The sequence below is a fragment of the Anser cygnoides genome, chromosome 2 (genome assembly GCF_040182565.1).
Source record: "Anser cygnoides isolate HZ-2024a breed goose chromosome 2, Taihu_goose_T2T_genome, whole genome shotgun sequence".
In the NCBI taxonomy this organism is placed as follows: Eukaryota; Metazoa; Chordata; class Aves; order Anseriformes; family Anatidae; genus Anser; species Anser cygnoides.
Genome location: NC_089874.1, coordinates 17,194,970 through 17,216,936, shown reverse-complemented (window position 1 = coordinate 17,216,936; position 21,967 = coordinate 17,194,970). Strand labels below are relative to the sequence as shown.

Here is a 21,967-nt window from a genome sequence, read left to right as displayed (position 1 = left end):
GCTTAAGCTGTTTTTTCAAGCAGATTGATCTCAAGTAAGATCATAGAATCGTAGAATATCCCGAGTTGGAAGGGGACCCACAAGGATCATCGAGTCCAGCTCCTATAGGAGTCAGGCAGCTTAGGTATGCCAGGACAGGCATTTTAGGCATGCTAAGCAGTGTTGAGGATGTTGCTAGCAATGTTTTCTATTAGCTGACCTAATCCAAGGGGAGGAAATAGCAAATGGAAATATGAGGAATTCAGTGTCCACTTACAGTTCTTAATTTCCTTTAAATTCAACGTGTACTTTTCAACTTGTCTAAATGGGTCTGCTTTAGAAACTCTTGGGTCTCTCTAAGGTGTCCTTACCAGGAAAGTTTAGGATCTGATTGGCTGTTGCCTTATTTTAGGAGAAACAAGGGAATTAATTCAAATAATACTCCTTACTGATTTTCAGAAATGAAATAATACCAATGTAAATTTTTACAGGTGATTTAAAAATCTTTAATCTTTTTTGCCTGTTTTTATTTTGATAGTTGAGATATCAAGAAAGCTGCCAATACATGTTTTCTGTTTAAAAAAAAAAAAAGCTGGTAGGGATTTGTGAGGGGAGAGAGACTTCTGTGGTAGCTTCACATACTATGTTAGAAGTGTTTTACATTTATGTGCCTGTATTTACGTAGACTTACCTACATTACAGTGGTGAATTCACTTGTGATCTAGGGGGATCACAGTCTTAGCCAAGGAAGCACCACCTGTGGAAATATGGTATATTTATATATATATATATATATATATTTTTTTTTTTAGGAAGGTAAACCTTTATGCAAAGCAGTTTGAATTTTTGAGTTGGTAGAAAGTCGTTTTGTGTAGCTTGGTCGAAGTTTCTGTTGTCTAACCAACTACTTACCTTGAGTTAACATATATATTAACTCGGTTAAAGAGAAAAATCTTTGAAATACGTAACCTATTTGTGAGGAAACTTGGAAATGTTGTTTGCAGTACTCGGAGTGTAGTGATGTCAAGGAGATTAAACAAATCACCTTTGGAAAATGGAAATGATACACATTTGTCTTTGCCAGCTACTCACTTTCCCTTCTTATTCATGCATCTTACTTCTGTTTCTTTGCTCTGAACTATGAATTCCTGGATAGCCTCTTAATTGTTGTGAAAGGACCCGTGGAAGGCAACCTGCACTTGTTTATCCTCTTTTTCTCTGTGCCAAGGTAGAGAGGAAATCACTGTTTTTTTTGGTAAAGCACCTGAATAAAACTGTTCTGCGTGTGAACTGCTGTGTATTTCAAGAGATAAAAATAGAAAAGGAAAAAAAAAAAAGCTATAGTGAGATGGCTTGGCTGCCAACTTGTTTGTAGTCATAGTAATGCTACAAATCTTCCACTTTTCGGGCACCTATATATATATTTTTTGGAGTGCAGTGGAAACGCGTGTTTCATCCCCTAGCCCTTTTACAAGGAATGCCTTGGGACGTGAAGTGTTTCAGCAGCTCACTGGATTCAGTGAACTTTGTTCGTTGAACCTGATTGTTTTCAATGTTGTGTACAGGGTGAAAAATGATTTCTCACTGTTAACTGGGGATGGGCTGGGGTTTGAGGGGAGGAAGAAAACAGCCCCAACAATCTGTAATTATTTTGCTGTAGCTATAGCAAGGAAGGAAACAGATTAGAAGGGGATGATTGGACAAAAAGAGGTTTATATCTCTTCTGCCAGTGATACAGTGATACACAGCACCTGAGCTGTTAGGTCCATTCAGACCAAAGTGCAGCTCTAGGAAAGCAGCCTGCTGGTTAGCTGCTGGAGTATTAAGTCCCTGAATATCGATATGTGAGAGTTCAGTCTGAATTTAATTTGAGCCATTTTATTATTGCCTTTGCTTTTGTTTTTGATGGGCAGATAACTGGTTTTCTTTCTAGAGTGGTTTGTAGTGTTTGGCCAAAAATTAAACTTCAGTTTCTGAAATAAAATTGGACATAACTGATTAAAAATAGAAATTTACACAGAAGATAGCAAACCTGTATTATGTAATGTGTAAGATAAAATTAGAAGCTAATCTTCCATTTTAATGATCAGTAGTATCTTGGAGTTCGTTGGCTGTTTCATTACTTAAACATTGCAAGTCCTTGGCTTTCAGTGGTTTATTGCTCCTGCCTTTTCCTTCTGGAGGTGTTCCTTTTCATTTTAGAAAGAAAGACCTACTTTTATGTTGTTTTTCTGAAGAAAACTATATGCATGTAGTATCCTTTTCATCCCTTATTAGTAATGCGTCCCACTCCATATATGTATGACTGTTCATGTTAAGGTCTTGGACTGATTTCTGCTAAAGCTTGTGCAAATGGTAACTTGGAGAAAAAGATGAAAACTTTTTTCCAATGGGAGGGTTGTCCTGAAAACCAACTGTTAGAGAACAGCACAGACTTCTCTGTTCCAGATAAGGGATAGGGCATGAGAGGAAGTGAGGCTTTGTAAGTTATTTTGCTCACAGTGTAACACATTTACTTCTGGGGGCATAATGAGTATTTAATCGGGTAGTAGAGTGATCAGGCTAGTGTTTTCTTTCTTTGGCAGAGCACTGTGCATTCAACTTAGTATGTTATGAATTTCTGGAAAATGTTACCGCACAGTTGGTATATTCTCTGAGGCCATTGCTCTGCTAGAAAAATGCAGTTTTTTATGATTTTAGTTGCGTATGGAAGACAGCCATATTTTATTTCAATACAGCAGGCCATATAAAAATGCACTGAAGAAAAATTGTGTTTTGTCTTCTTATTTTTACATGTAGCAAATAAAAATGGCTGTGATAAGCTGTTCAGTTACTGCTGAGACTTGGGTATTGTGTTCCCATTAAGTTATTTTATTCCCTCCCATATGCAGAACTTTAGAAAGTGTTCTGCACAAAGATTTACGTGGAATTAACAACGATGTTAGCTGAAATACACTTCATACGTCTTAATTTAGGCGTACCAAGGCTGTACCATTTGCACTCTTTAAACAAGTCTTAATTAGTTATCTCCATCAAGCGTCACTACCATAAACTTTCGTGCTGTTAAATCTTCTGTTAACAAATAATGTCTGTGCTGTTGAGAAGGTTCACATTCTAGTAGTGTACTCTGGTTGAACAAATTGGATTGTATTATTAGCAAAGAGATGGAAAGGGGAGTCACAGAACACTATCTGTGGAGTATAAATAAGTTGAATAAACTTCCTTTCCTTGCTTTTCTGCTGCCCAGTGTTTTCTTGCCCTGTGCCTGGTTTCTGAGCACAGAAGGCTATCCTAAAGCCCTTCCTAAATCCTTTTCCACGCTGGAGGGAGTGAAGGGCAAGGACTGGCTTTGAGTTGGAGTTACAGCACTGATTATTGCTGGGGAGCAGTTTTTGTGCTCTCTGCCTGGCTGCTGGGCATTTGTAAACTTTGTTTGTATTATCTGCACTGATACTTTTTATTATGGACAAAAGTGAGGATATTAACAAGGTATTTATCTTAAAAGGGGTATCTCTTCCCCTTAAAAAGGGATCATAAGTGCTCTGTGTACGTTAGTATAAAATTAACTAACATATAGTACATACTGTTCAGTGGTATACTGCTGCAATTAGTGTAAACTTACGCTTGGCCAAAATCTTGGATGTCAGTGGAGGTGAGTGATCGTGTTCACTGCCTAATTTCTCAGTGTTTGTTTGGAAAGGATGTAAGCCAGCATTTTCCTATCGTTTGTTGGTGTGGATTATAGATTATCTTTTGAAGATAACTTTAATGTGTCTGAGCGTTCTGATATTGCTGTTTCAGTTAGAGGTTTGTTGATACTGCATGATATGAGACAGAAGTAGTTTCAATTAGGCTAAGACACCTGGATGCCAGAGGAAAGCGTTGACTGCATGGTGGTATGTTTGAGTCCTGTAATCAGGCAGTGAGAAAATTGGTTTAAGGTGGTTACAAATCGATGCTGTAGTTGCTAGTAGAGGTTTGGGAAAGTATTTCAGCTTGTTCATGAAAGATGGGAAGGAGGGAAAGAAATTAGGTGTTTTATTAGTATCTGATCCGTACCTAACTCAGAATTTCAACTTTTCTTAAATGTGAATACTGAAAAAGTTGACTATACTGCAGGATGTGATATTTTGTTCACCCTATATTATGTCTGTTTCCAAGTCCAGCATAGTGCTGAAGCCTCATTGCAGATCAAAATGTCATTGATTCAGCAGTTTGGATCTGGAGAGTACTTTTTTAAAAAAAAAAAGAGAAAGTGAGACTTGGCATGGCAGAACCTCCAATGTGTAGTAGGCATAAAGTCACAGCCTGTTTTTTGAATTGGTTCCCAGAACCATGCTTTTTGTACTTCCTGCTGATTTTCATGCATGAGTGAGGAGGGTGGGTTTTTTTCGTTGTTGTTTGAAAGACTTGAAGATAATTATGATAATTTAACCTTAACCTGTCCTGTGACCTGTTCATAACTAACGATAGTGTGAGTGATGTCTTGCTGTCACAGTTGCACCGTTGCAGTTCTGTACAACCCTAGTGCTGTGCCCTTCTTGGCCATCTGCAGTTAGAAATAGCTCTTTCCAGGCTTACCCCTTCCCAAAAAATGATTGAGCTGAGCAAAGTCACGGTGACAGTGCTGTAGAGATTTCCATAGGGAGTTCTGTAATTGCTCCATCCTAAGATGAGCTAACAAGTGTTTTAAAAACCAGAAGACTCCTTATCCCTCTCTTTTAAGAAAGTTAAAGCCTTGCTAGCTTTAACTAGGGGGTTCTAACTGTTAGGAAGAAACAGTGGGAAGTGCTACGAGAGCACATCTCCAGGGGCAGTGAGCGCTGCCTGCCTTACCAGGCCTGTTTCTGGGCCATCAAGTAATCTCAGCAATCTTGTCTTTGTGATCTGCTTCTCGTCAGCAACTTGGTGTGCGTGCAGCTTGGAAATGCAGAGCTGATTGCAACAGTCACAGCCGTGTAAAATGATTTGGGGTTAGGCATTGTGAAAGGCAGCATATGAGGGGATCTCTCCTTCTGGGTAGAGGCAGACTTGCACAGGTGGGTCGCTCTTTGAGTACCATTTTAACTTGGTGGGCTTCTGAAGATCCTGAGTTGTCCCTGGGAACCTGAGCTGGCAGTGCTTGCTGGGCTGAGTTGTCAGAACTAAGAGGTGACTACAGTATTGCTGCATGCCTTTTTATACTGAGATCACAGAGCTTTAGTGTGTGGTTAATTTGGCGATGTGTTTTTTTTTGCTGTTTACATACGGTCTGTAAGCCGTTACCGTGTATGAAGTGCCTAAAGCCCTTGTTCTTCAGAGCCTCGGCTGCTTCTGTGTTAGAAGCTTCCTAGCAGCAAGCACCGTGTCGGCAGCCCCCTGTGTGCTCGTTCCCTTGAAGTTCTGGGCCTGATCCAAACGTAGAGCGGCATTAACCATAAAACTAAACAGAGGTTTGTGGGGAAAAGCTGCACCGCTAATTGCACTCTGTAATTGCCCCAGACACCACCAGGTATGTAATTACGAGTGGCCTCTCTAAAAGCCCAAGGAGCTTGTCCTGGTAACCCGAGGCATTGCAGAGAGGCCACAACGGGTTTTCGTGCGGCTGGGGCCAGCTCAGATCACTGATTTAGGGCAAGTCCAAGTGCGTGCAGCCTGGCGGTCCTGCAAAAGGAGCGCTGCAGCTGGGCCGGGAGGCCCGGGGGCTCCTCGGGCAGGAACTGCGGCAGAGCAGGCGTTGCCATTATCAGGGCCAGCTGTAGGTGGGTGTGACTGCTGCAGCGGCTCCCATACTCGCTCAGAGGTGCTTTGTGACTCACGGCCGTGGCTGGAAAAAAGCCCTCGAGGGAACAGTGCGAAGTGGGGGGGGGAATGCTGCTGAGCTCTTACACCAAGTGGGGGCTGAAAGGCTGTTCTGTGAGTTCGAGGGATTTGTTTACAGGATGGATAGAATTGGCATTAAAGGATTGTATTGATTTAATACATACGTTGTTGGCTCATACTCTTGTTTGGAAAGCGCATATTAGATTATTCAGTGTGGCTGTTTATTTAGACCACGATAGTATTTAAAACTCACCAAACACATCTTGAGTATGCTGAATATAGTGTAATGGAACTGCATCCATAGCAGAGGATCACAGTAGATTAACTATATTCATGTTTTCCGAAATTTTAAAGGGGCTGATAGCAACAATTTGTTTAGACAAGCCATCTGATAAATTTCCATCTTTTTTTTCCTTTGAAAACAGGGATGATTTTACTGCATACTAGAAATTAATGTGTCTGTGGTAAACAACCTACAGAAATACATGAAGATATTTAGTAACTGTATCTCAGTAGAGTCTGGAAAGGGTACAGTAAATAAATAAAGACTATTAACAGAATGATTAATATAAAAATAATAAACATCTATCTCATTCTGTAATCAGTCTATGAAAAAGATCAAGCCTCTGTTGATATGGCTGATGGTGGAGCACAGCCTTGTAATTACAACGTTCTTTCATGCATTTAAGAGAGTTAGTCTTTTTGCATATTAAAGTCTAAATTCTGGAATATTCTAACTTACAGTGAACGATGTGACTTTATATGTTATGCAAGTTCAATTTTTTGTTATTCATATGTTTGCAATGCCCATGATATGAGTATGGCTCTGACAAGATTGACACCCCCCCCAGTCATAAATGTCATTCCACCTGGCTCTGAGCACACCAGGTAGTGTTGGTGTAGGCCTAATTGTCTTGCTTTAGCTAGGAGACATTTTAGAAGACTTCCTTTTTCTTCTCTCTCCCCCCAGTCTTTAAAGTGAATGACATATATTTGTTAGCCAAAATAGTGCGGGAAAAGGTTTAGAATTACTGATGCTTCAGGTTGCCAGTAACGTGTATGTGCAACTCAGTCTTTATCCTTTGTCGGGGACTAAACATGTTAGTCACGGTATACTTCTTTCGTGCTTGTTTTTCTAACCTGCGTATGGGGGCACAGGTTTGAAATAGTAATTCTGTCAGTGCTTGCATAGTCAGAAGGGTCAGAGATCAGAATTTGTATTGTAATCTCTCCTCTGCTGTACGTGGTATATTACCGGTCATCATCTGTGTGTGTAGCTTTCAGAAGTCTCCTAACAACTTCTCGTAATGGCTTCATTCATTCCTACCTATTACTCCGGTATTGGTGGGGCTCCTGATGTTTATTGTAGTTGCTCATAAGATTTAGTCTTTGCTATTTACAAAGCTCTTTGACTTCGTATTTAGTTTGCTTTACGGTATGTGAAGCTAGTAGTTCCTAGTGTAGTATCCTTGGGTATTTAAAAACTCGGTAGAGGAAAAGACAAAAAGAATATAAAAGGTTTTTCTTAGTTTGGTGTGATTTATGTGAACATTTAAAAATAAGGAAAAATAGAAAAATTGAACAGTTTTTACTTACTTAGAATTTTACTACAGCCTTCTATTCCCTGAAAGAGCAGGATGTTTATAGTAAGATCACAAAGGGTAAATGGATGGGATTGTTTAACTGGAAATTAGAACCATTCAGGTTGAATGGGTGACTTGAGCAGAGGCACAAATGTGGTTGTAAAAAGTGCTTAGAACTGTCTCCCTTCTCATATCCCAGCTATTCCTTTGTGCTCGAGTGCTATCATGGCAAGGAAGAAAACTAGGTTATCTCGAGAAGCAGTTGTTCGAAGGCCAGAAGCGTGTGGCCCTCTGGGAAAGGCCGTTTTTAGTGATCTAGGTGTTGGCACCTATATTGCAGGAAAATTAATCTATATGCATAAATAGGAATAGTTACAGGGAGTCTCAAAAGGGTTAAGAAAACAGCGTACATAAAAACTGTTTTTGTGTATGTAACACCTTGTGTATGTGACACGGTGGGCTAATGATAAACCCGTTTGAACTTTCTAACTGAATGTTGAGGAGAAAATATTTCTTAATTTCTGAGTTGAGACGTTAGCATTCTTTCAGCCTACTAAAAAGAAAAATAAAAGCAAATAAACAAGCTACATATTTTGTAGCTACATATTTACATATAATATGTACTACATATTTTTTTTACATATTTTGTAGTGGAGTGAGATTTGAGAGTAAGAATAGCGCAAGGACAACCTACATTATTGTAACTGGAAAAACAAAGTGAGCTTTACCCTTTATGCAACAGAAGAAATATGTGTATGTCTCCTGAAAATACTTCTGCATCTGACCTATGTCGTGGTCCAGGCTGTGGATGATGTGCCCCCTTCCCACCTCCTTAGAGTGCAGATGCTCAATTTCTTTGAAAACAAGCATGGTAACTGTCGTTCTTTTTTCTTTTAGGGACCAGTTACTCTCCACAAGAAAATTCACATAACCACAGTGCTCTTCATAGTTCAAATTCACATTCTTCTAATCCCAGCAATAATCCAAGCAAAACTTCTGATGCAGTGAGTATTTTTGATTGGTATTTGTCCTTGCATCGATCATCCCAGTCAAACAGGCTTTTAAATAGTGCTTTGTCTAAAATGGGGGAGGGGGATGTACATTACCTGTTTTATTGAAGTATCCAACATTGGGCTTTATTTTATAAACACTCTGCATGCGCAAGCTGCAGTTGTTATGTGTTGTAAAGCAGTTCTAATTGATAATCGTTTGAGGTATATGTCTTGAATTTAAAATATGACATGATTAAATGAAGTAGATACAGAAAGAAAATATTTCCATGAACTTTGTTGGTAAAATCGTATTGTCTTGTCTAGGTTTAATTATTTATAAGATGTACTACATGTGAATTTTAGTCACTTTATTGTCTAAGCCTTTCTAGTTAGGGTGGTGTTTGCTTAAAAATTGCATTGAAAACAGAATAGATGAATTTGCAAAGCACAGAAAAAACTGATAATGTAATTGCAAAGTTTATGGAGGAATTCTAAGGTGCAAAAACTAATGTTAACGATCTTGATATTGCTGTATCCCAATAAACATACTATTATATTTTGGGGGGGGGGGTGATGCTAGTGGGAACAAAACATAAGAAACTACTATAGAACGCAACAGGAGTATAGTGGTCATATCTTTAAACTATCCAAAGTGAAACAGGCATTTAGAGATGGTCTAAATGGAAAACAGTGATATGGGTGCCTATGAGGACACCACATAGTTTTAAATGTGTATGTTAAAACTCTGGGGTAGTCTTTTGTTCAACTCTGTTTGTATTTTAAAGGCTTACGATTCTGCGGATGATTGGTCTGAACACATCAGCTCTTCAGGCAAAAAGTACTATTACAACTGCCGAACAGAAGTTTCACAGTGGGAAAAACCAAAAGAATGGCTGGAAAGGTATTTGTGTGTGTCTACTATCAATGTATAAAGAACAGATACTCTTACGATCATGTAGGGAGTGGTTGAGTTTATCTAGTAGTTTACTGCTATAAAAGATTGCGGTCCAAGTCTAGTCTTTCTGCACCCTTACGTGGCCTCTTGCACCTGTTTTATCCCTCGATGATCCCAGAGGCAGGGGAGGGGAAATGCACATTTTCTTTGCTATCTTAGCAAGCCAAAACAGGGCTTCAGCACAAGTGCTGGTGTCAGGAAGCAATAGATGGAGTTTGCCAACCCCATCTGCAGCAGTGACCTATTTGCATGATTTAATTCATCTTACATAACTTAACTGGTAGAAAGTATCACTAGGTGATGTAAATTTTCACTTAACTTGTGTTTTCTTTTCTTCAGAGAGCAGAGGCAAAAAGAAGCAAGCAAAATGTCAGTTAACAGTTTTCCAAAAGATAGGGATTACAGAAGAGAGGTGATGCAGGCGACAGCTGCCAGTGGGTTTGCCAGTGGAAGTATGTGTTTTTTTGTTGGTTTTTTTTTTACAGTAATATATTCTTGTCTTGCTTGCCTTACTGTTTTTTTTTCCAAACTTATAAAATAATTCCTTTTCCTTAACTGTTTTTCTCCCCTCTTTATATAAAAAAGCCAAAGCTGATGGTGCGGACAGCTCTACCAAATGTTCCTTAAAATAACCCTGAGCATTTATTAGTACAACAGTTGCTTAATGCTTTTCATGGTACTCCTTTTGCAGCTTTCACTGCGTAACTTAATCTCTCCATGTAGTTATAGAAGCTTGCATGGTTTATGGCATAGATGAAGTGTTGCGATTATTGAGACTTGTCAATTCTGAGCATGAAATTAGAAATAAAGAAGTCTCTTCTAAAACCTTGGTTTCACATCTGAAAATAGTAAAATAACTTGATGGATTATGATATCGGGGTTTTCAGAAGCTTGTATACATTATTGAAAGGATATTTGTACTGAGCCAGTACTATTAGCAAAGCCTTTCTCAGACCGTGAATTTCTGTTTGGAATGTTCTTTTTCCTCATACCTAGCTTTAATCTTTGCCAAGTTTTTCTAGGAAATGCATGACCGTTTCCTAGAAACGGGTGAGAGTTCTTCTATATGCAGATTTAGTTTTGTTAACTTTTGTAGCATACGTCTCAAGATGGTTTAAAAGTAGAAACCAAACTTTATTTTCCTAAAGTATCTTTCCTCTTTTCTTTGCATTGCAAGGGACTTGACAAAGCAGAGGTGTATAAAGGACTGTTTTTCTTTGTATACTGAAACGTATTGCAGTGCTAAAACAAACTGTGTGCTAAACCAAAAAGTGTAATTGCATATTTCAGTAACTACTTGGTTTGTGACACGTGAAAATCTAGGAATTGAGAAAAAAAAATGTTCAGGACTTGCATTAGCATGTGACAGATGCAGATTAGTTGCTCACTTCGTGTGTGGTGGTCTTGAACTAATTAAACTAAGAAGTAATTCTTTGTGGTAGTACTGAAGTAACTTGAAGTGGAATCCTTTGAAGGCTATGATTTGAAACTATTAAATCATACTTGGTGCTCAGTATTTTTAATGAACAAAAGAAAAATGGTGCAAATTACCTTTTAACACTAAGATGGATGTAATAATATAAGATGGATATAATAGATTTTGATTTAGATTTATTTTAGGAGACTTCAAAAGTTAACTTTGACTGTAACGCTCATTATAAGCAGCCTTTCATCAAAACACAGTGCCTAACCGGAACTCTAAATCAAGGACAGGTCAGAGAAAATGCAATTTGTCAGTGAGTAAAATGAATTTCGCCTTTTTTGATGCTAATCTGCTTGAGTTTTTTTTAATCATAACAAGTTCAATCAGTCCTAGTTATTGATGTGCAACTGTATTAATCGCAGTGTAATTTTAGACAAGTTTCTAATCTATTTTTTTTTCCTTTTTGCAACGTTACTTGGGGAATCCTGAAAAAAGTGGAAGACAAGCATTCCAGTGACGCCAGTAGTATGCTCCCACAGAATATTTTATCTCAAACAAGCAGGCACAATGACAGAGACTACAGACTGCCAAGAGCAGAGACTCACAGTAGTTCTACTCCAGTACAGCATCCCATCAAACCAGTGGTTCATCCAACTGCTACCCCAAGCACTGTTCCTCCTAGTCCATTTTCTCTACAATCTGATCACCAGCCAAAGAAATCCTTTGATGCTAATGGAGCATCTACTTTATCAAAACTGCCTACATCCACATCTTCCATCCCTTCACAGAAAACAGAGAGAAAAGGTACGTCTAATGCAATTCCTTGTAGTATTTAAAATGATGCAATGCCTTTGCTTTGCCTTGTTGGTTCAAATATGTTACTTCTGGAACTGAGATACTTCTTGTGTTGTTTGTTTGTAACCTAATTAGTATTTTGATGTGCTTACTTAAACCACATTGGTTCTATCTTACACAATTTTAAATTGACACTGTAGTGTTTACTGGCTTCTTCTGCAAATTATCATTTCAGATGATCTCTTAGTAATACATTTTAGTTTTTTTCCTCCCTCATGTTGTTTTGGATCTTTGCCATTTTTTGAGTTCTTAACATAGATGTAACTACACTGTTTGAAAGTCATTTTGGACCATTACATTTTCTGAACTGCTGTTACTGTTTGGAATGCTAGTGTCAAACTGCAAGTGCCATTCTTACAGAAAGCAACAAAATTTTCTACATATGTTAAACGGCTGCTCTTCTGTTATGATCTGTGTTTCATGATATACTGGATCTTCAGTTCCAAGGTTGCTGAAGTTTGTATTTCTCTATAATATATCTTAAACATTTAGAATAATCAAACAAAAATCATGACTTGTCTGTGTGTTGTGAACTTTCAAAAGTCTACAAATTAATTGGATTGACTTCATTATTAGGGAAGAAGAGCTAAAGAAGATTGTGGAACTGGAGAAGTGTATTATTAGTGATGTTTGGGTATAGTTGAGTTCCTAGAGAATAACATTTTGTCAGAGGACGATGTTTTTGGGGAATTGGGAGAGGAAAAAAAAACTATAATCCGTTTTTAATATAAAGTGTTACCTAATTAGGATGACACTAGATTCATTTTTGAACGACAGCTTGTAGCCCTGTTGAAATTTGTGAGTCTGTCCTAGGAAGAATGATGAGTCCTAAAAAGCACACCAAGAAGACTCAGGTCTGATGTTGGTCTTAGGCTCTGCATTTGCTTTCCTGCCTTCCAGTTGTTTTTTTTCTTTTAATTAAAAAAATGCAGATTTTAGTGCAGATATAAGTAATCCAGATAATCTAAACAGTATTGTTCATGGGCAAATACTGCAATGTAAGGAAATCACACGTGAAGAATTTTTCTATTTTTCATTAGATTTTGTGCAGTTTTCACAGGACCTGAAAAATGATTGACTATAAATGCAGAGGAACAGAGGCAAGCCCTTTCCTATTCAACACTGTAAAGCAGGAAGCAAGGTGTCTATGTGTGGTTCTTGTACGGAACGCCATGAAGTTACCTGCTTCAGCTCAACCTCTGTGCTTTGAGTGCAGTTTGCACTCTTTTAAATGTGACAGTGCAAAATGTCCATGTGAAATGTTCTATTCTTAAGCATGTTCTTTCTTTTTTCATTGCTATCTTTAAAATACACTGAAAGAAAACTCTTTTTACTCCATTTTGGATGTTTGATTCCTTTTTGGTGTGTGATTGGACTTCAAACAGGCTGTTCTTTACCTGTTTACCACATACCTTTATTACTTGCTTCCAGTTAAACTGAGCAAGTGAATCTTACTGCAGCTGAAGGAATTTCCCACTGTGACAACTGCTAGAAATGTTGGCAGATAATTATAGTGCTTCTTACATGCGACATTTGTTTGAGAACTGAGCATATACAATTGGGTACGTACAGCGAAGATGACCATATGGGGCAGTCTTAACACTATAAATCTTACCTGTCAGTCTGTGTTCCCTTGGATGCTTCTGTCTTAATAATCACATAATTCCTGTATTCCTACATAGTGATTTTTTTTTAAGGTTATGTGAGTGAAATGGATAGATTCTGCCATAATGATGCTTAGTTGATGTAAATGTTTCATGACAATTATGAGCAAATATAACACTTCCTGAGCTTCAGACAGGGTGGATTGCAGTTTTAAAGTTAGTAAGTAATTGAAGAGTTAGAATAGGTGAATATTAGGCTTGACACACTTCTTCATGAGTTTCGACGTATTGCTTGAATTCTCTCTTCATTCAGAAACAGAAAAATTCAGTGCAGTTTGTAATATGATAAAAGATCGTTAAAAGGTGTTCTCAGTAGTCTTTCATTTTTTTTTTTGTGATTGTTAAGACTTTCATTTGGTTTTTGGGTAAGAAATTTGACCAATATAATATTTGTAGCACCGTGTGTGTTTGAACAAAGGAAGTAAGCAGTGTTGTACATTGCAATGTTTTTGTCTAGCTTTCTTTTGTTACCCATTCTCCCAGATGTGGTTGCGAACCTGTAGAATGATAGGTATGTCATTTTTCAAGTATTTTTTCATGGTTATTGTCCTGAGACAGTCAGTTCAAACAATCTTTTAAAAGTGTCTTTGTAGAATAGGAAAATGGTTTGAGAGGTTCATTTTTATGGTAGTAGAGCAAACAGCCTTTTATTTTTATTTTTATTTTCCTTTTTTTTTCTGGTCAATAGCTATGCCATCACTCTCTCTTTCTAAAAAGAGGTAAAGCTGTCTTTTAGCATTGCTTGTAAAAGTAGCTTGGTCCAAATGACTGAATAACATGTGAATTATCTTGCCTAAATGAATTCTTCGTTCCTGTCAGTGTGTTGCTGGTGGCCATATGCCAGCATATGTTTACCACTGTTTTAATAGTTCTGTTGTGTGTATCTTTTTTTGATGCAGTAATAGCTATGAAGGAAAAAAAAAAAAAAAACACAAGAACACTTTTTTCAGCTCAATCTCTTTTGCTGCAGGGGTATGTTGTAGTCCCACAAGGAGATTGAATAAAATCCCTGGCTGAACTATAGCTCAGCTCTTAGCAGTAGTCCTCTGCCCTCAATGGCTGGCAGTGGTGGAGAGTTCCTGGGGAACTATTTGACCTCTACCCTTTGATTTGAATGTTCCAGTCAGAATCTGCTGCTTCTGTTTGTGCTCACTGTGAGTGCTTTATGCAGGTAAAGTGTGGGGTTGCTTTTCCTACTTTTTGGCTGCTTTATCTGTAGGGCACATCACATATTTTCCTATTTCTAATTCAGTTACTGTATGAAATATTTTACTGTCTGTATCTTAACAGTGTGTGTGTTTATAGGATAATTCTCACACCTTTCCAAGTCCCGTCCTGTTTCTAGTCCAAGTCCACTTCTCTTTCCAGTGCAGCAATACTCTGAAAAATGTCTGGCAGACTTCAGCAGGATGGCCACTGCAATGTTGTGTAGGTGGCGATGTTGATGCTGACAGATCGAAGTGTTTGGTCATTGACAGCTGAGCTTCTTCCTTATCTTTTTCTCACCCTCTTGGTTTTCATATTTGTAACACTTGCTAGTCTTCAGCAGTCAGTTGTTAACCTTGCTCCTGGTTTTGTTGCATCTTCTTTGGCTGAGTTTTGCAGTTCTAAGTACCTCACTCCATTCATACAGTGGTTACAAAAATGACATTAGTGAGGTTGTTAGAGGTTTATTCCACTATTTCATACTTGTTTGCTGAGCATAGCTTTTACATTTATTTTGGCAATAGAGAAAAATTATAAAAATTATGTTCTGAGACTGAAGTAATCCAACATGAATATAATACAGATTTTTTTTTTATTATTTTGGAGATCTTGAGCACGTTTGAGAACCCAGTTACTGTTGTTGCCTTAGTTGCATTTGTCCTAAAGTATTTACAAAATGCTTTGCTTCTAAATATTTACATATCTTGGTGGGGCTTAAGGTCCTTACAGATGTAATTGAGCTGTGTGAAAAAGCTAAACATCACTCTTACTGCTCGGAACATGGTGGAGAATGTTTAGTGGGCTCTGCACTCAGGTGCTTCAGCACAAGTGAATGTGTTTTGATTTTTAGCCATTAGTAGTGAATCAGAGTAGTTTGGTGAGCTGTTCTGGGTGGTAGTTGTTCAATTAATACAGCAGAAGTGAGGTTTAGGCGGCAGGAAGCCATTGGCTTTCTGAACGTTTTGTTGGGCAGTTTTCCCCCCATGGAGAGCACAGCGTGAGAGCACGTGTGTGACTGTTGTCAGTGGCAGAGATAAAACCCAAGCTCAAAATATATGAATTTAGGAGACTTGGAGTGCATTGTTTTTTCTGACATCATTAAAAGAAGCAAAACAGAAAAACTTGAGTAGTTAGAGCTATTGGAATGCTCAAGGGGGTCATATTGATAACTTGGGAATTACCCAGTCAACTGTAATTTGCATATCATTATTATATACATATATATATATATAATCTTTGTTGGAATAAATCACCTGTCCACATACGTGACAGAATAAGAGCCGAGCCATCTACAGCAGTCTTTAGCCACAATGTGCAAGGAGTACCTCAGCATGCTGCCTGTCAGGAGAAGGCCTGTGAAGGAAGCTGCTGCGTGCGCACACATGAATTCCTCGTCCCCCTTCAGTTCTGTGTCCCACACACACAAATTCCTCGTCCCCCCTCAGTTCTGTGTCCCACACACACAAATTCCTCGTTCCCCCTCAGTTCTGTGTCCCACCGTCACGCCTGCGCAGCGCAGGGGCGAGATCAGGCCCTGTGCTACAGGTGCCCTGAGGGGGTGGAGGTTTCCAGCTGGCACAGTGTGGTGCTAACAGGGCTCTGCTGGAACAGGACACCTGGGTGGACTTAGTTTTTCACTTCCCTGCATTAAATCTAGTCAGAATAACTTTATTTCAGCGGCAACATACTAGGCCAAGAACTGCATTTCACCTGTAGATCCTGGTTTGCTTAGGAGCAAAGTGGTCTTGTCACGAGAGGCAGCAATTGGTGACAGAAAGATTCAGCAGTCTTAATTTACTGCCTCAAACTTTGAGAATCTAAGCTTTTGCCTTCTTGTATCTAGGCTGTAATTGAAGAACATTGTGGCACAACTGCCAAAAATAATCTGTGGTAAATTTTTCTGAAAGGATTACTTGTCCTTTTTGTTAAAAAATCCATAGTGCTTGGGAATGTTCAGCGTAGTATTTCAGTTCTGCCTTGAAATGATGTTTCAGGGCAAGCAGGAGCCTCCAGTTCATTTCCTTTCAGCTTCCCCTTTGTGGAACCTGCAACCAAGACGCACCTTTGTACATCGTGGATTTCTCATAGTCCAGCAGAATGATTATAAATAGAAAGCCCTCCTCTAATCATTATGGTCTTCAAAAATGCTTCATTTTAATGTAAAACCGCTTACTAGCCCTTTGTACTACTGTAAATTAATCTCCATGCCTGTTTTGTGTTTACCATCTGGTTACTTTGTTTTACTATTTTTTTGGATGGCTTCAGTTCTTGCTTCTCCCCCTCTCCCCCATGACAACAGATATTGGTCCAGAAACTTGTTTTGGTCTTAAAATATATATAGCCTGCATCTAATTAGCTTGTTTATCTGTTTGGGTTTTTTTTTTTGCTTGCTTGTTTTGATTTGGGACAGTGATCTTAAGAGCTAAAACATAAATACCAGCTAATGAGGTTTCCAACAGGTCAAAAGATCACAGTGGATTATGTTCTGCTCTTGGTTTTAATTGTTTTGTTTTGTTTTTTAAAAAAAGTTTTATTTGGGGCTTTCATGGTAGTAGCTGAAATTTTATGTGAGATTAGAGTCATTTGCTTAGTTTGTGTAGAAGTTGGTGCTGATGTGAAGGGACTTGAGAATAGCCTTGTCCAACAGAAGGCAATTTTAACTCATCATCTTCTAAGACTGTTTTTTACAAGCCTTGCGATATGTTTTCTTCTCTTTAAGAATGTTTATTCTATAGCACACACAAAACTTGCATTTTCTTTTTGTAAAATTTCATAGTTTCAGAATTAAACCATGATAGATGTATTAATGCTTAAAATCAGATTTATGACTGCCAATCAAAAGCCTTATTTTGCAATAATACTGTACATAGTGTATGAACATGAAATTGTATTGATTCAGGAGTACAGAACAGCTTGTCAGAGCTGTATTACTGAGAGACTTGGATTTGTAAAGAAATCCAACTTTTCTCAGTATGCAGTCTTCTCTTAACGTGTTCCATGATGGTTGTGATTTCAGGTTTAGAATTATACGGTCCTGTAACTCTTAATGCTTTATTTAAATTGATTAAATGTTTTAGGAACTAGGAAATAATCATTTAAATATTGAAAAAACAAACTTTAACTGTGTGGCAACTTGTACAGTGAAACAGTCTGAACTTAAAGTAGATCAGAGAAGGGCTATTAGGGAGGAGGAGAAGGGTGAGAAGTTTCTGCTTCTACTTATAGGAAAAGCAGGAGAAATACTGCAGTGAGCAATTTTTGTAGAACTGACACTCCATCTTGAGGAGTTTTGACTGGTTATGTTAACTCAAGAGGTGGAACTTGCAACTTATGGTATCATAAATGAAACATTTTAAATCTTTGTAATTATACAAAAACAGTTATATAATTATTTAGAAGCTTTTTTCTTAATTTTCTTAATTCTTAATTCTTAATTTTTCTTAATTTCTTAATATTTATTTCTTTCTGTGAAATAGTGTGTCTAGTCTGGAAGCGACGGAGTGAAGTAGTTTGGTTTAAAATAAGTAATGAAAAATGTGATTTTACAGAAATAGTCTGTATTCTGTATTTTTAGCATGTTTGCTTTCATCACAAAGGAGTTTCCCATTATTGATAAGAAAATGGCTGTTCAGGCTACTTAAAAATGACAAATACTTTCACAAAAATACTTTTCAGACTTTTGATTGGGCAGAAACAGTTCTGTACCCTTTATATCACTAAGTACCTGTAGATAGTCATGATCATAGAGATACATTCATCTGTTATATCTGGACTGTGGTTTTCGTAATGTTAGCAGTCTCAAAAGGTGGGAACGTTAGTGTTAGCCGTGAATGTTTTCACATCATTTTCTCTAGGTGTTTAATTTGGGTAGAAATAAACAAAACATACCTTTCATAGGTGTATTTTAACATGTACTTAAAATGTCTGTAATAGTGCAGTTACAGAATAGTGAGTAGCGTTTTCATATTCTCTAAAAGAATTAATTGGATTGTGTTGATACAATTTGGTTTGTATTCTTGTAGCAGAGAAGCTCACCCAAACTTAAGTACTTGTAAAGACCTCCTGGCATTCAGTGGTTTTGTAGGACAGACTTTGAATCCTTCTGTACAAGAAATGAGAAATACCCAGAACTGATCTTGAGGTTTGCCTTCAATGTGTCGCTCACACAAGTTTGCCTTTGATTCAGTTTCTTTTTTTGTGTACAAAGCTGCAGCATGGGCGAAAAATACTCTAAGCTGTTTGGTGTAGTGGTGTGGTTTGAAGCTCAGGTATTGTCTATGTGAATTCTTAATACAGTAGTGAGTGGTTTCTTGACTTGGAGTAGTTAATTTCTTCTTTTTATCACCGGTCATAGGAACATGATTGGACTGATCTAACACCAGTAAAATAATGCAATCTAACTGTGAAGACATGCCTAGCTACACTAAATATGTCTTAAAACTAGTCCTAGCAGTTGCTTAGGTGTTTTTTTTCATTTATTTATTTTTGTTCTGTTCATTTTTTTTTTTATTTTTTTTAAATTAGGATGGTCCCCCCTGCACGGGTCTCAAAACTGCGGTAAAAAACTTAAAAGTACTAGCATGCCCCACTCTGCTTTATCCCCTTGCTTTCGTCTGCCAATATATCTTGTTTTCCTTATGTGCACTATGGCAGATACAGGTTTAGTTCAAACTTTGTGTTTTTTAGTATGATAAGGTTCTTGTTTACTTGATGTATCTTGACTTGCAGTAGTTTTGATATGTTTACTTAGAACACCATAGCATTGTAAGATTTTGTATGTAATACTTCTATAACAGAGACTTATCAGTGTCTTAACTGTGGTAAGGGTGAGGGCTAATACGTAATCAGTTGTCCTAGTCGTGTTACTGAAAAATGTAAAAAATTTGGTAACATCATCATTTTTCTTTCCAGTTTGTAATGCTTCTTGTCCCTTTTGTGTTACTGGAAGTGCTGCGTTCTTATGAACACTCCTGCCAAATAACCAGGTCCCTTTACAAATACAGTAAAAACCGAACCAAACAAAATCTGTTATCCCAAGGCTTTTGTAACCAGATAAGGTCACCTCCTTTTTTAGAAGAATGCATGAAACGTCAGAAAATGTCTGTGTGCCCTAGCTGTTGCATCCTTATAAGCAGTCAAAATAGGGTTCTTCAGCATTTTTTTCTGGTTTAGATTTCTCAACTAATTGACAGCAAAAGTTATTTTTTCTGTTGTTTGTTTTTATTTTTTTTTTGGCAGTATTTGTGACCTGTTAAGGTCTTACTGCAGAAACCATGTGTCCCTTCTGTGTTTTGTTTCTCTTAAAGATATATGATCTCAGTCACTTTTTTTTTTTTTTTAACATTCTCCCACGAAGTGTCAAACTAAAAAATTTCAGTTAAGGCTGTCAGACAACAACAGCTTTTAGAAATTGTGCGACGTGTTATTTTCAAGTAGTAAAATAAAACAAGGCCTTTTGATTTTTCTTCTGTACTAAAAGTCAACCTCTTATTACCTTTACTTTCTCTCCAAAGGAAAAAATAATAAAAAAGTGACAGAGTTTCTCAACCAGTTATTTTAGCTTTCATTTGGATTTTACCTGAAATGTGGAATATCCAGGTTGATGTTTTCTGTCCAATTTGAGGTTGGTTTAAAATCAGGTCTTCAGTATAATGTGCAAGCATCCTGGTTGAGATCTTGGATCCACATTCATCTTTTCATTCTTCATTCAACCCGTTGGTGCTATAGGGGTGCTCATTTTGATGGAATTTGTGGATCAAGCCTTCTGGTGCGGTTTAATGGGGGCAAGAGAAAGGGAAGCTAAAATTAAAGTACAGAGATCCAGGCTTCTTAAAGAAAGGATACTTGAAGTGACTGTATACCCATAGTGTGTGGAAATGGTATTCCATTTTTAGGTGGCTTTTCCCTTCTGCTGTGAGGATGCCACAGGATGTGAGGAGCTCTGGTTTTAAATTTTCAGAACAGCTTACCATCTTATATTGTAATCCTGAGCAATGTAGGTGAATTGTATATGATGGACTTGGCCTTTATTTTGTAGCTTCTTAGAGTCTGGTCTCTGAATAAAGGAAGTATGGCTTCTGTTCTCCCTCACATTTGACATACTAGTCTGTTTGTAAAGTCCATTCATTTTACAAAAAGTTTTTCTTCATTATGTTTTCCAAAGAAAGATAGGAACAATGGGTAAAAACATACAAAATGAGTGTATGCACAGCAGACAAAAATTCTTCAGTGATTTTTTCTTTTAAAGTTTGTCTTAATAATTAGGAGTACATTAATGTTAGAAAAAAATCGCATTTGTCATATTGGCAAATTTCAGTCCAAATCTTTGAAGTAAAAGTATTTTTTGTGTGTTCCTAATAAATACTAGGTTCAGTTGCCTAAATTACACTAGTTATCAAATATCTCCAGTTTTTATATGAATATGTAGCTTTTTTTTCTTACAGTTAAGACTTTGATCTTCTGAATTGAATATGAATATTATAGTAGTGAGAAGTTGTGAGGTTGTATTGAAGAAACTGAAAATTACTTTTTGTCTTCTGTTCAGAGTCTACATCCGTGGACAAGTCTGTATCCCATTCTTGCACAACTCCTTCTACATCTTCTGCTTCTGGACTGAATCCAGCTTCTGCACCTGCTTCATCTGCTCCTACAGTTCCTGTCTCACCTGTCCCACAATCACCAATTCCTCCGTTACTTCAGGACCCAAATCTCCTTCGACAGTTGCTGCCTGCTCTGCAAGCCACATTGCAGCTTAATAATTCTAGCGTAGATATATCCAAAATCAATGAAGGTAAGGATTCTTTAAAGCTGATGTAATCTTTTATTTATGCACATTACTGTATGATAGGATGCTAAGTAGTAGTAAATGTTAGTATTACTTTCAGTAAAAAGTAAACACATCCCTAGGTAAAGTGGGAGTTATTTTTGTTAGCTTGTTTATCTGTTAAGTGTTCTTAATTTAGCCAAGCCAAGGAATGTTTAAGGTTACTAAGCTAATAAATTCTGATGTACGTGAGCAGTTTCATTGAGGTTGGTGACTTAGACACTGTATCAGCATTCTGTTGCCCAGAATTTACTTAGTTTTTTTATTTGTTTGTTTCATGTGATATTCGTTGTTTTCCATAGTTTGAGCTCCTATTCTAATAATGTTTTCAAATACCAAAACTTCCAGGGATTATTAAATTTTGTTGCCTGGCAACTTTTTTCTTTAACGTAACATGTTAGCTGCTCTGAATAAAGATAGCATATTAATAATTTTCCAACCAGCTAAATTTTACGCATCTATTCTGTGTCCCTCAGCTATTTTGTCACATAGACTTTATTAGAAGGTTTAGAACTAGCTGTAGTGCCTTTCAATACAAAAACAGGTAGAGTTAGTGTGTTTTGGCTGTAATTTTATCTCGTGATGTCTGCATGTGTCAAGTTATCGGAGGGGAAGATGTTGGGTTGTGGTTTTGTTGTTGGTTTTGTTGTTCGAACGTGTTCTGCACTGATCATCAATTTAAGTT

The 21,967-nt window shown here is 37.5% G+C and overlaps 1 protein-coding gene across 4 annotated transcripts in view; it reads left to right on the top strand.

Moving 5' to 3' along the window:
* WAC (WW domain containing adaptor with coiled-coil) overlaps window positions 1–21,967 on the top strand; it is a 61,206-nt gene that overhangs the window by 18,158 nt on the left and 21,081 nt on the right. For all 4 annotated transcript variants that reach the window (XM_048076579.2, XM_048076577.2, XM_048076578.2 and 1 more), the window contains exons 4-8: window positions 8,262–8,368; window positions 9,142–9,257; window positions 9,651–9,763; window positions 11,230–11,538; window positions 21,004–21,249. In XM_048076579.2, the coding sequence (XP_047932536.2) occupies window positions 8,262–8,368; window positions 9,142–9,257; window positions 9,651–9,763; window positions 11,230–11,538; window positions 21,004–21,249 (891 nt within the window). The remainder of the gene's footprint in view (window positions 1–8,261; window positions 8,369–9,141; window positions 9,258–9,650; window positions 9,764–11,229; window positions 11,539–21,003; window positions 21,250–21,967) is intronic.